Genomic DNA, 12,903 nt, shown 5'->3' with positions numbered 1-12,903 from the left:
TTTTTTTTTTTTTTTTTTTTTTTAAACACTGCCACATTAGTTTCCCGGGAAGATATCTCTCACGTCTTAACACTTCTTCTCAGAAATGTTCGATGGAAAAAAAAAAAGGGTTTTGCACACATGAGCACAGAGTAGACAAAATGCCATTTTGAATAATTAGTACGATGATTAACATTTTTCCTGTTCAAAAATGTTTTTAAGGACGAAAGTCAAATATTAATCAACGATCTAGCCTGCTGGCACAAGTTTGATAATCAAAACATACGCGCTATTCGAATGAAAACATGCACACTTACCTCTCATTCTTTTTCCGCTACCTATTATTAACTTTCATAAATGGATATTATATTATGTTGTTTTAAAATTATTACGTATTTTAATAGCTAATGCACTCAGTTCAAAATTAATAAAGAAATAAAACATGTCAATTATTTATTTATTTTTCGTTGTAAATTTACCTGCGCAGGGTTATTAGAGAGCGGTTAAGTATGCGTTGTAGTTATAATATACAGTGCAGAAACAAAATAAAATATCTCATTCATCGCATTATTATTATTATTAATACAATTAGGATACAGCGAAAAGCAGAGAGCAGTGACTAAGCACTGTATAGCAGACGTGTAGCTCAAGCTACACAGTCGCATTTTCTTTGTCTTTTCAAGAAGCCATTGACAGTTAGTTTCGTAACATAAATTTTCGTTGAAATCAAATGTAGAAACAAATTTTGCAATATTGCACAATGAAATCAAAAATTAAAGTGATGGCAAAATTATTCTCCTTTATAAAAATGTTTATGAACAGGAAAGCTTCACATAACATTAGACTCATCATAGATACGTATTGCACTAGACCCTAGACACTGGAGATAACGTCGATACAAAAATGTTTCCTTGTTTAAGATTCCACAACATTTTCACTATTTTTAAAACAAACATGCAAGTCCAGAGCAGGTTTTAGAAACATCCACTAGTCTTTTTAGTTCATCATATTTCTGGTCGTAATTGATGTCATTTCTCTGCACAGGTACATCTCCCCTGTTTTTAATTTTATTGATTGGCATTTCCCAAATATTTCGTTTCTAGGTTTATAGAATTATAAATTTCATTATCAAATAATAATGAAAATCCATTAGGACGTTGTTATCATATGAGTGCTAATAAGCGTTTAAGTATCCGCACCAAGTTAAGCCTAGCCATCGTAATATGATAGAGGTTTACAGCTTTTCATTATTTTATTTTATTTTAAAAAATATTGTTAAATAAATTGTCAATGTCTGTCTCAGTAAATATATTAAGGATTATTTCTTTCTTTCTCGTGTGATAGCTGTTACTTTTACATTAACTGTTATAAATAAGGTGAAATGTTTATCCTTTCAAAAGCTACATACAAAAGTATTTACCTCAAAAATGACGGTATCGACAATAAATATATACATCATAGTAAATAATATTTATAAAATACTGTATATACAGCAGGTGATTTTACCCTGAAGGGTACAGGGCGATGCCCTTGGACTGGAAGTGCCTGAGTGCGAATGCCGTCTATGGCATGGGGAATCTTTATAAGGGGTTTCAAGATAAGTTAGCCAGTCTCATACTGTGTGATGAAGTTTTTTTTGTACGTATGTATGTAAAAGAAAAGAGTATTTTACTTAACGTTTCAATACAATGTATATTTGATCCCCACCTTGTGTATTGCTGTTCTTGCGCCAATATCTACACCTATACACCAAACAATCTCCCCCCCCCCCCAATATAGCAGTCCTATCAGAGAATTCATTGGAATCAAACAAAGCTGTCGCACTACAATAGGTTTAAATTCGATAGCCTATTTCTCGAATCGGGTGAAGCCTTACGCCACCGTCCTAATCTTAATCAAACAGACTGTATGCCTGTCTTTAAGTTTTGGGAAGAAACATTTTAATTACCTAACTATACCTGTTTTCCTAGAAATGTAGGTGTTTCCTCCTATTCATACAGCTGCTACCGAGACACGTGGAATCTGCACATGCTGGATGACTCGTTCTCGGGTTCATAATTTAAATATTGTAGCCAGTTTCTTTGCTTTGCTCCCTGAATGATGCTCATGATATATTGAGCGAAATATATAGGCGTATTTAATAGAATCTAGTTTCGTTTAAATGTGCGAAACAGTTATTGAAAATCTTTGTTATATTAATAGTTACTATACCAAACACGACATTTGGAGAATGGAAAAAACTCAGCGAAATTGGATCTCAACCATGAAAACATCGTTTATTTTTATTTTTTTATTTTATATATTTCCTTGGATTTAGGCAAAACAGTGTTTGCCTAGGGGCGGCATATTCTCTATGCTCCTGATACCAAGAACTCTTTCCATTTCAGTCCAAAAGGTATTAAATAGTTTTCCAAATTTAGTGATATTTGTTTCACTGTTGTGTAGCCTTTACAAAGATTTATTTCTATTTGCACTATATTTGATGTTAGGCTAGGCGTGATGCTACATAATTTGTTCTTCATATATAATTTAGTAATGAAAAGTGAAAAATATCACGAAGCAATAATAGTAATATTTAATCAACATCTGCATTATTTGATATTTTTATGTAAAGTGTAAAATAAATCACGTAAAAAATATTATTTTAAGCCACGAGGTTTTCCCCATTTTACAGTGATTGGCAATTTGTCACGACAATCTATATTTTTGTTTCTGATGTTATATACAGTAATCGTATCCAGAGAGCCTAAATCAGATATTTCAAATGTTCTGAGGCTGGTTATGATTTAATGATATTCCACATTGATATTCTCTCAATATACTTTTTCTGTGAGGCTGTTTATGAGTTAAGAATAAATAAATTAGTTAATGTTAGTAGAATGATCTTCTAAAGATAGTGGTGCTCAATCCTATGCCCGCGGGCGCAAATACGCGCGCGAAGCTATTTGCATGCGCCGCTGTCAATTATTACATAAGGAAAAAATAAAATTAAAACGGAAAATACGTCTTCTCTTAGTAATAATATTTATTGAAATCGTAAAAGAAATGTTAACATTTATATTCTATTACGAACATTTTGTAATTCCTCTGTCTTTGAGTGCGAGTGTTACCAATTTTGTGCGTATGTTTTTTTAGTCTACTGGCAATCGTGCGCTTGAGGGACATGTCACTACTTTACAGGCGTTGACGGTACGCTTTGACCATATATTGATTTCTCATTTTTGCCCCAAAAATGAGTAATCCAAATAAAAAACCAACGAACCTATAATTTCAACAACGATAGGGAAGAAGACTATTCCTTTATCCAGAGTAAAGGGAAATGTTTTCGCTTATTGTGCGATGGTTTAATTTAGTTGTATAATAAATGTTATATGTGTATTTATCCTACTTTCATAGTTCATTAGTTAACTGTTATCATTTGATATGATAAGCAAGTATAAAGTTTCATAGAAAAAAAAAAAAAATTGGTGCCTGCCAATCTCGAATATGCCCGCGACCACAACCAGGTTGAGAATCCCTACTCTAAAACTATAAGGAAAGGAGCATATCTTCAAAAGCAATACCATGTAAAATAACAAAAAAAAAAAAAAAATCATTCTACAGTAAAACCCCTTTTTTACACTTTTCAGGGGACTGATGGAAAGAAGTGCAAATAGCAGGAAATGTAAAAAAAAAAAAGCTAAAAGATGACTTACTGCTAGTATAAGTTCGCCCACCGATTAGAGATCCTTCGACACTTCTGCGCATGTTAGAAAAAGGAAAATCCATTCGGATAATAGGGTAATCAGTCCGTATTGTGGGATGAGTTGTTTCTTATTACCGGTCGGAAAATTAACTTCTCTTTTATGATTATTGTAGTTAACTATGTTGCTTGTATAACAGTTGGAAAATTTTACCTATTAAGCACGTGATTTCGCGTGTTGGCGACCAATTCGGACGTCCATTTCTTTCTCCCCTTCAGCATGAATCGACTATTCTTGGAAAGACGCGAAGCAGGTACCTACAAATGGTGGGCGAACATTACAAAATTTAATAACTGAAAATAAATGAATTTACAATGTACTTACAATTATCTATTTAAAAAAATCTTTAATTGTTGATTGTTTTGCTTTTCGTTTTTTTTTTTTTTTTTTTGACAGCGCCAGATTTCTTTGCATTGAGTTCAATGCTTGACCTGTTTTTTTTTTACATAGTGTTCAAAGTGGACACAGAGAGTCCAAGATCTTATGCTAAATGCACACGTGTTTCGGCATGCCAATTTACACGTCGCAGAATTGCCATCTTTTCTTCTACCGAAATACATTTTCTGTCTTTTTTCTCCATGTTACTAACATGAATAATCCACCACCGCAACTTGAAAGCAACTTTCACACGCTAAATTACGTTGCAGAAATTCTGCAATATCAATTCGTACTATGATTGAAAAATCACGGTATCGCTCATCACTACATGCGCGCAAGTCACCGTGATGGCGGAAACGAAACTACAGCCGAAAGCAACGCCACTTGAGAACAGAAATGCGCAGATTTCCCCTGAAATCGATATTGCCACCGAGAAAAAAAACGCAAATCACGGGAAATAACGTCCACATCAAGTTGTTAATGGCGGGAAAACAATACATCGTGAGAATAGGCCTTAAGACGGGACCTAACAGAAAATGACGTAAATTGCGGGAACGTAAAAACGGGGTTTTACTGTATATAGCATAGCGTTGCGTTGTTCCTACACTTTGCTATCTGCAGTGAATAACACAAAAAAGTGTTTTCTAGATTTCTTAGTGAATTAGATGGTCTCAAAGGTCTATCACTATACGCAGCTGACAGATATAACACTGCTATAACCGCTTCACTGTAATTTATGATTTAATACCATAATTTATGGTATATTTTGTAATTCATGATTTAATAATGCCAAATCTGCTTCGACTTAATTCTAAACAACTGGTAGTGTAAACTGACCAGTTTTGAAAAATTCAATACTGATATAAAAAAAGTATTTATTTTTACAAAATTTCATAAATATTTCAAAAACACATACTAGAGATTCTAAAAATGATAACAATAATGGGTAATTCATTTAAAAATAACTATCTGTTGGCATAATTATTTCGTTATTAATTTTGTACATGGTCCTTGTTCGATATTATACTGAGGGAACTCTTCGCAAAATTTGACCAAATTTTAGTTAAAAACAAGGATGATCTTTGTTGTGCCCATAATCAACTGTTTCCCCCACCCCCTAATTTGGTCATTTCAAAGGCAGGCTGTTTTCAGACTCCGCTTTGAGAAATCCGGAAATTTGCTGGTAATGAAAAAGAGGAAGTGGGATGTTGTATGCCATGTATGGCCACTGAAGATATTTCGTCAAAGTGGAATGATTGTTAGAGCGTGCTTCACAAGGATCATCCATAAAGCTGAAACACTCCATGGGATATCACGATGTAATAACAGCAGAGTGTAATAAGACGCATGCGCAGTTTGTCTCGTAGATATCAACTGTTTAGGATGGTTCTGTGGTGGAATGACTGCAACGTTTGTTTCGTCTTCACGCATTGTCTTTCGTGGCTTACACGATTCTTCTTCGTATTATTTTTTAAGCAAGTAAAACCTGAATTTATTCATGTGAAACAAGCAAATTTGGCAGGTCAAAATTAAGGTCAATTGGTGGCAGTCGAAATTGCGGACAACAGTGCTTGATTTTAATTCATCCCATTAATTGATTTGTTCGCCCTTACTGCGTTTTCGAGTTCTTAGGTCTTTTTTACTTTTTTTTTTTTTTTTGCGCATCAAGTTTCAGGTGTTTAATTGTACCTTTTTTTGTGTCTGACCCATTTTTATTTTTCCGGTTTTTATCATCGTTTTTTACTTATTGGTTTATTTCATCGTCATTCACGTTAACTCTGATCAATTTTAACCTATAGGAAACTGCCTAAAGATTTTACTGCCAAAACAGAAAAGGCAGGCAACGATACCGATTTATGATCGCTTTCATTAATGGGTTTTAATACTTTCTCAATTTAAAAAAAAGCGTAACAAAAAAAAACATTTAGTATGTTTTTTTTTTAATATAATAAAATATAATATTTTATTATATTAAAAAATAAAATAAAATAAAACTTTGCTTATTACGAGGGATTTCAAAACTAAGATAACACTTTTTTTTTTCTCGAGAATGTTTAATAATAGAAAGTTGAAATTACACATTAAAAAATAAGTGAACATGCACTACTTTTCCACAAAGTCTCTAAATTTATTGATACACCTGTCCCAACGATATATCAGTTTTATCAATACCAGTACTGAAGAAATCCGTGCCCCAGTAACCAATATCCCACCGCCTGATGAACTTCCCCATCCGTAGTTGAATGCCTTCTGGGAAAGTGTTTCTTCAGGGGCCAAACAAATGGATGTCTGAAGGTCCTAAGTCTGGACTGTAGGAGGGGGGAGAGCATGTGGCAGAGTTTCCTAAAGATTGCAGCGCAACCACTCACGAGGGGTGTGCGCAGTGGCGTTGTCGTACATTAAAATCACGCCGCTTGTCAGGAGTCCTGGTCTTTTGTGTCGAATGTAGGCTTTCAGTTTATCAACGTTGTACAGTAACGCTCTGCATGGATTGTTCCTCCCTTCGCAAGAAGTTCACCATCAGAACACCTTGGCAATCCCAGAACATTGTGGTCATCATTTTTTGGACAGTGGGAACAGTTTTGATTTTTTTCACGCATAGGAGATTGTGGATGTTTTCAGGTCATGGAGCCTTATTTGCTCTCTGGGGTAAAGTGATGAACCCACTAGACGAGCGAGAAACTCCTCTCCTTTGTCCCTGTTCGATGAAGGCGAACAGCTTTTCGGCATACACAACCAGTTCATGAATATCACTTGGTGCAGCCCTTTTTTGCTTGCAAGAAACGAATAACTTTATTGACGCCTATTTTGGACCACACCCACATGCCATCTTGCAACTGGAATTAGTTGTGAGGCGACAGTACAGCCACACTGCAAGGGTGGATTTTTCGAACGTTATTAAAGGGTCTATCAGTCCACCGTGTTTTAACTCATTCACTTTCACCATTATTAAAAAAAAAAGTATTACCTTACTTTTCGGAAACTCCCTCGTACTTTATATAAAAAGGTACAGAAAGAAGCTACATGATAAGCGGGTTCAGAGATACTAAGTCATGATAACAAACAGCACTTAAACCTTGATATTCCAGGTCTACCTACTCACTGATGAGACCTCAATAAGGGTCGAAACCGGTCTGGGTAGTGATCTCTCCTCATAATGTAAAACAGTAATACATCTCCTAGGAGCTGCGTTTTACATTATGAGAAAATATTTAGGATAGTGACGGAGCTTGCTCCACCTTTGCTCCGAGTTGCGCTAGTGTTGTGCTACCCAAGTGATTACTTACGCTTGGACTCGCCGATAGTTCTTCGGCATGTGAAACGCTTGGATTTCGATCAGAGTTTCGTACCCGGCTGTAGAATAATACAGGATTTACTATCTCCCTTAAACTTAGTGCTTGAAATTGTTCGAATTCTGTCTAGAGTGTGATAAACCCTTTTGTAAAGACTCCCTAAAATTCCTTGACTCATTTGAAGTATTCTATCCGTTCTCATACACGCAATGGCATAGCTAGATGGGGGGGGGGCGGTCCACCCCGCGCGACACTTTGAACCTTTTTGAACTTTTACAGTTAATTCTAAAATACAGTCTCGAGAACTCATTTCCAAATATTGTAATACTATTGTGAATATTCCTCACAAGTGTTGCTAGTTGTGAGAGAAGTTTTTCTAAATAAAATTGATTAAGAATTACCTACATTACTATGAAATAGACTTCGCAAATGTCATCGATGATTTTGCTAACAGAAAAGCAAGAAAAATAACATTTTAGAAAGTTTAAATTAAAGTTTTACTTCAAAAATAAGCACAACGTTTTAATTTATTTCCCCATACGTCGTTTTGACTTTTTGTAGTATTTTTTGGTGTGTATTGAGAGGTGCGGCAAAAGCTCTGCACCACTGCATACACGGAAGTGGTTTTCTTCCCGGAAACTTTTTTTTTCTTTCCATCCCCAAACAGGTAACTTGCCAGGAGGAAACACATTACTAATAGACAAATTCTAACTTCTTGGCTTTAATTGCTTGGGCAATAATTCTAATTCTCTAACCATTGCAGATATGTGGAGGAGCAGACAACAGCAAGCAAATGAGCACATTTTTCAACAAATGACCACATGCGGGTTCGGGTTTGTTTCTTTCTTTATTTGGCTTATGGCATCACATACAAAATTATGATTTCAAACATACAAAACTTACAAGTCTTAAAAATCAACTTAAATGACAAAATAAGAACAAAATAAGTCAAATTTTCAGACCAAAATGTTTCAGCCAGTAACTTGCCTCAGGAGAAAGTAAACGAGTCTTTCATTGCTTCGGAACGCTGTAAGTGGGCACTTGCTGGTAATGTGATGGTCTTCATGCAGGTCATTGCATGCCATAAATGAACTTTTTAACTGCAGGAGCCTTTTGTTAACTTCGATGAGCATTAGATAAACCGTATGAATACACTTTCATATCAGTTCTAGCTTTTTGCCATGCAAGAAATCATCAAACTAATTGTTATCAGATTCTCTTATTGTGTTTACTGGGGCCAAGAGGTTTATAACAACAAAAGTCACCACCAGATGGCAGCAGTGCACATTCTAATACAGTCAGCAACACGCCCGCACAAGGAGGAGAGGGTTTCACTGCGGCTACAGACATTAACAAAGTACGAAATCTTGTATTATTTTTCCGAGAGGGGGACCTCTTTTCATTCAGTGTTACTTTCGACAATACCCAAATCTGTAGATAGGATGAGATTTCTCTTCTTGGAATTATTCTATCTTCCAATCTCACTTGGTAAAAACATAACACAGGTATCGCACCTCGACCTCCGAAAGGTTTTCTCGTTCACTCGAAGCGCTGCTGTGCTTTACTTTCGAACTATTCAATCTATATAAATGACAAATCGTCTCCAACCATCGAATAATCTCCTCATGGAGTCGGTCCTTTAAGAGCCCCCCTAAAAATCCTTGACTCAGTACAAACAAAGCAATTAGATGGTTAATGACCAATGTTTCATCAATTCATACACACGTTCAGTCGGTAAAATGCCATTTAAGCATTTATCAACTTTCTTGTGGAGAAATGCATGGGAGTAGCGAAGACTTCACTCCGCTGATGTGTAAACAAGAGCAGCACCAAGCAGTCCAGTACTTATGTGGAATCCTGGTCAGGACAATGCTTTCAATATCATTTGGAACTCAAATTCCATCAATTTTTAATGCAATGCAAAGAGAGAATAAGAAGCTGTGAAATATTTCATCCGCAATCCCATCAACACCTACGACTGTGCGAGGCCCAACAAATAATTCACAATATCCTCTTTATGCTCATTAAGAGTTTCTGAATCAAAGTTCATTCGATGTCATAACCATGGAGATCAGAGTTTAAAATTACTTAACCCTATTCCTTAAAGTACAAATATAGAATAGGTTTACAATCTTTCGTGGGTGGGAATGTCATTACAAAAAAGGTACACCGGAGCATAATATTTTAATCTAAAACAGTAGCTTGGTTATAATGGAAGATGATTTGAAGACAATCTCTTCATACATTTCGACAATTAATCTTACCTTTGTTTTATCTCCTTTTCTTTTTTAAATACATTTCACTTTAATCTTGAAAACTGTTTAAATAATTTTAATGCCACAGCTTCGTTGTTGCCTTTGCACAAAATTTCGATAGTACCGTAAGACGGCGCAAACTGTTCATTGCACACGATCTAGAGGAAAATTCTTTGTAATGTGCATTTCGTGGTCCACAACTAGTGATACATTAGTCAATCCCTGGTTAGAATGATATAATTTCTCTCGTTTATCCACAGGAAAATTCCTATTTTACAAACCGTCAAACCAGCCTGAGAATACATGCACAGCTATAATACAGTAATAATAATAATATAAGAACGTTTCACGGTATTCTTCCCAATCTAATATTCCTTGTTTCAATTCACAATCATATTCCACTTTATTTCATGGTAGGGGGGGGGGGGGGAATTAGTTAATAGGATAGCTGAGGCGGTCCGTCAAAAGTTCCATGTTTATTTGTAGGGTAGAGTTCCAGGGTTATTAACACCTAGCCTACCAATAATACTGATGTATTATGGATTTATAACCTTCAGTGGCTGGAATTCACATTATAAAAAAAAAAAGCGCACTTTGTGAAGCTCTGATTGAAATTTATTTCCGTGAAACTTCTTGAACATAGCATCCATTCGATAGAAAGGTGATGAAAAGTTCGACAATTCGCAAAGCTGACGATGTTGACCTGGAAACGAGTGTATATGTCTTAGTGGAAAGCCGATAAAAATAATAATATTAAAAAGCAGTTTTAATAAACATGGTGTCATCCATCGAAAAAATTCCCGCTGAGAAAAACAATAACACAGTTAACAAAAGCTTACCTTAGCAGCCGGTAATCTACAATACTCTCGGAGCAGAGGTTCCACAAGTATTTACGTAATGTTATTATTACTACGTGACACGTCCAAGGATTCAGCGCGTATATGTTCAGAGAAAAAAAAAATTCAACTAGAATCATTCATTAGTTTCCTTATTCTTTATGAGGAGATGTGGATAAGTATAAAAAAAAATACACGGCAGTACAGAAACTAATTTTAGCATTTTTTTTTAAAAGGGGATATGGATTAGCATAATGCATTACAGAAAGTAATATGGTAGAGAGCGTATAATGGCATCAGTTAATGGTAAGTTCATAATAACTACGTTGTATTCAATTTTCAATTACTTTGTACAATATTATTTTCTATACAATACTGTTTTCTATTAGTTATATGCTATATAACTAAAAGAACATAGATTATTAATTTATGATTATATTTGGCTCCCAGCCGCCAAAAAATGAACTTTACTTAACGGGATTGTGGTTCATTTCTGTTTGGAAAAGGAGATAAAAAAAAAAAAAAAGATGCGCTTGCCCTTTGTGAGTAGCGCGCGGAGGAATGGCTAAAAAACTATTATCGATCACTAAGCATATAATTAGAGAAATACATTTTCAATCTTGGAACTCGTAGGGACACAAACATGTCACATAACATTTTACAAACCTACGGCATAATGTATCTTTTAAGTTGCAACCAGATTCATTCTCCGGCTCAGTGTCAAAGATGACATTCGTTTATACAATACTTATTAACGGGGCAGTAGATCATTTACAATGCGCGATATTTAAGTCTTATGTTTGGCTTCGCCAAGTTGTTGTCAACGTGTACAGTACAACATGTATACGTATCTTTTAGGTAGAACTGCATTTCAGTTTTATAACAGTCTGTAACTTCTCAATTTTATTATCATTTTTTAAAAGATAACTTCGGGGACATATACTTTATGCACTTTTTTACTGACACCACTTTTCCCTAACCCTTCAGTCTAACCCAATTACCATTCAGAAGATAAGACATTTACTTCCCAGGCCTAGATGGCATTATTACTAATAACCCTCCCAAGATTCACATCATCTGCAAACAACTGAATATCTCCCTATAGTTCCATGATGAAAATATCATTGATATAAACAATATTGATTGAACAATATTGGTCCCAGTCAGTGGTGAGCCATGGAAATTTTAATAAAGGGCTTGCATCGTCGAACAAAAAAAAAAAGAAAAAAAAGCTGTATTTCACACAAAAACTTTTATTAATACAGCTTGTGTACAAATTCCAATCGAAATGTATAAGAGAACAATCAACCTCTAAAGGCTATTATTTTTAAACAAATATTTCATGATCTAAACATGAACTATTTGCACACAATCAACTGTGTTAATTTATCTTACATAAGAAAAACATTTTTTAACTATCAAAATATAATAAGAATATATTCTTTTATAATCTTTTATAAAACATTTGATTGGCTACTGGTTTTACCATATGATTGGCTACCAGAAGAGAGAATGGTAAAAATAGCACATGTGCTTATTTTATTTTCAAACTTGGGTGCATTCGTTATAGAGGAGTTGAAACAATAATCCAAATAATCTATACGCTGCCGAATAGACTAATTTTTGTTAGGTTACCGTATGAGTTTGTCGCTTAATATGTTTAAAAAAAAAAATTTTTTTTTTTGAAAAAATAAAAAAGTAAACAAGAAGAACAAGAGGCTTGCAAATTTGAGAAAAATTTAACAAAGGGCTTGTGCCATATAGCTCACCACTGGTCCCAGTGTTGTACCTGTGGCACTTCACTTGTAACCTTCCCACTGCCTGATACTGCTCCCACATTTAGGGGTGGTGGTAGACTGAGTTCAAATTTAGAGGACATATTGCTAAGGTTGAAGGTAGCCCATAAGATAACTTGGCTATTGAAGAACACATTAACATGATGAGATAAGGAAGTTGTTATTCCTCTTTATAAAGCCTTGATACACCCACATCTGGATTACTGTGCTGAAGTCTGGTCCTCTGGATTTTTAGGAGATAAGGAAGCAGTGGAGAGGATGAGAGGATTCACAGCCGAGTGACCAAAATGGTGAGTGGCTTGTGTAATGTTTCCTATGAGGATAGATTGGGTGTGTGTGCATTGCAGAAGTTGGTTGATAGGAGAAAAAGAGGGAATATGATAGAAAAATTGAAGTTGCTTAAAAGGTTTTATATGATTGATGCAAGGGAAATGTTTCAGCACTTGGCTAGAGGGACCAAGAACAAGGGGGTCATTCCTGGAAGTTGAATAAAGGTGTAGTTAGTATGGATGTGAGGACTAGATTTTTCGCTTGGAGAGTTGTGAATGAGTGGAATGGGTTGTCAGAGTCAGTTGTGAGTGCTTTGTCTATTAATGGGTTCAAGAAGAGGTATGATAAATTGT

General features: G+C 35.1%; 1 protein-coding gene across 1 annotated transcript in view; it reads right to left on the bottom strand.

The window, feature by feature from the left end:
* LOC150092191 (uncharacterized) overlaps nucleotides 1-3,968 on the bottom strand; it is a 30,330-nt gene extending 26,362 nt beyond the window's left edge. The window contains exon 1 of the mRNA XM_090415258.1: nucleotides 3,876-3,968. Within this exon, the coding sequence (XP_090271384.1) occupies nucleotides 3,876-3,943 (68 nt within the window). The 5' untranslated portion in view covers nucleotides 3,944-3,968. The remainder of the gene's footprint in view (nucleotides 1-3,875) is intronic.
* Nucleotides 3,969-12,903: the final 8,935 nt, after the last annotated feature.

Source organism: Typopeltis vanoorti, unplaced genomic scaffold, assembly GCF_054136105.1.
Source record: "Typopeltis vanoorti isolate ZY-2024b unplaced genomic scaffold, IOZ_Tvanoo_1.0 HiC_scaffold_24, whole genome shotgun sequence".
Classification (NCBI taxonomy): domain Eukaryota; kingdom Metazoa; phylum Arthropoda; class Arachnida; order Uropygi; family Thelyphonidae; genus Typopeltis; species Typopeltis vanoorti.
This window is presented reverse-complemented; position numbering and strand designations above follow the sequence as displayed.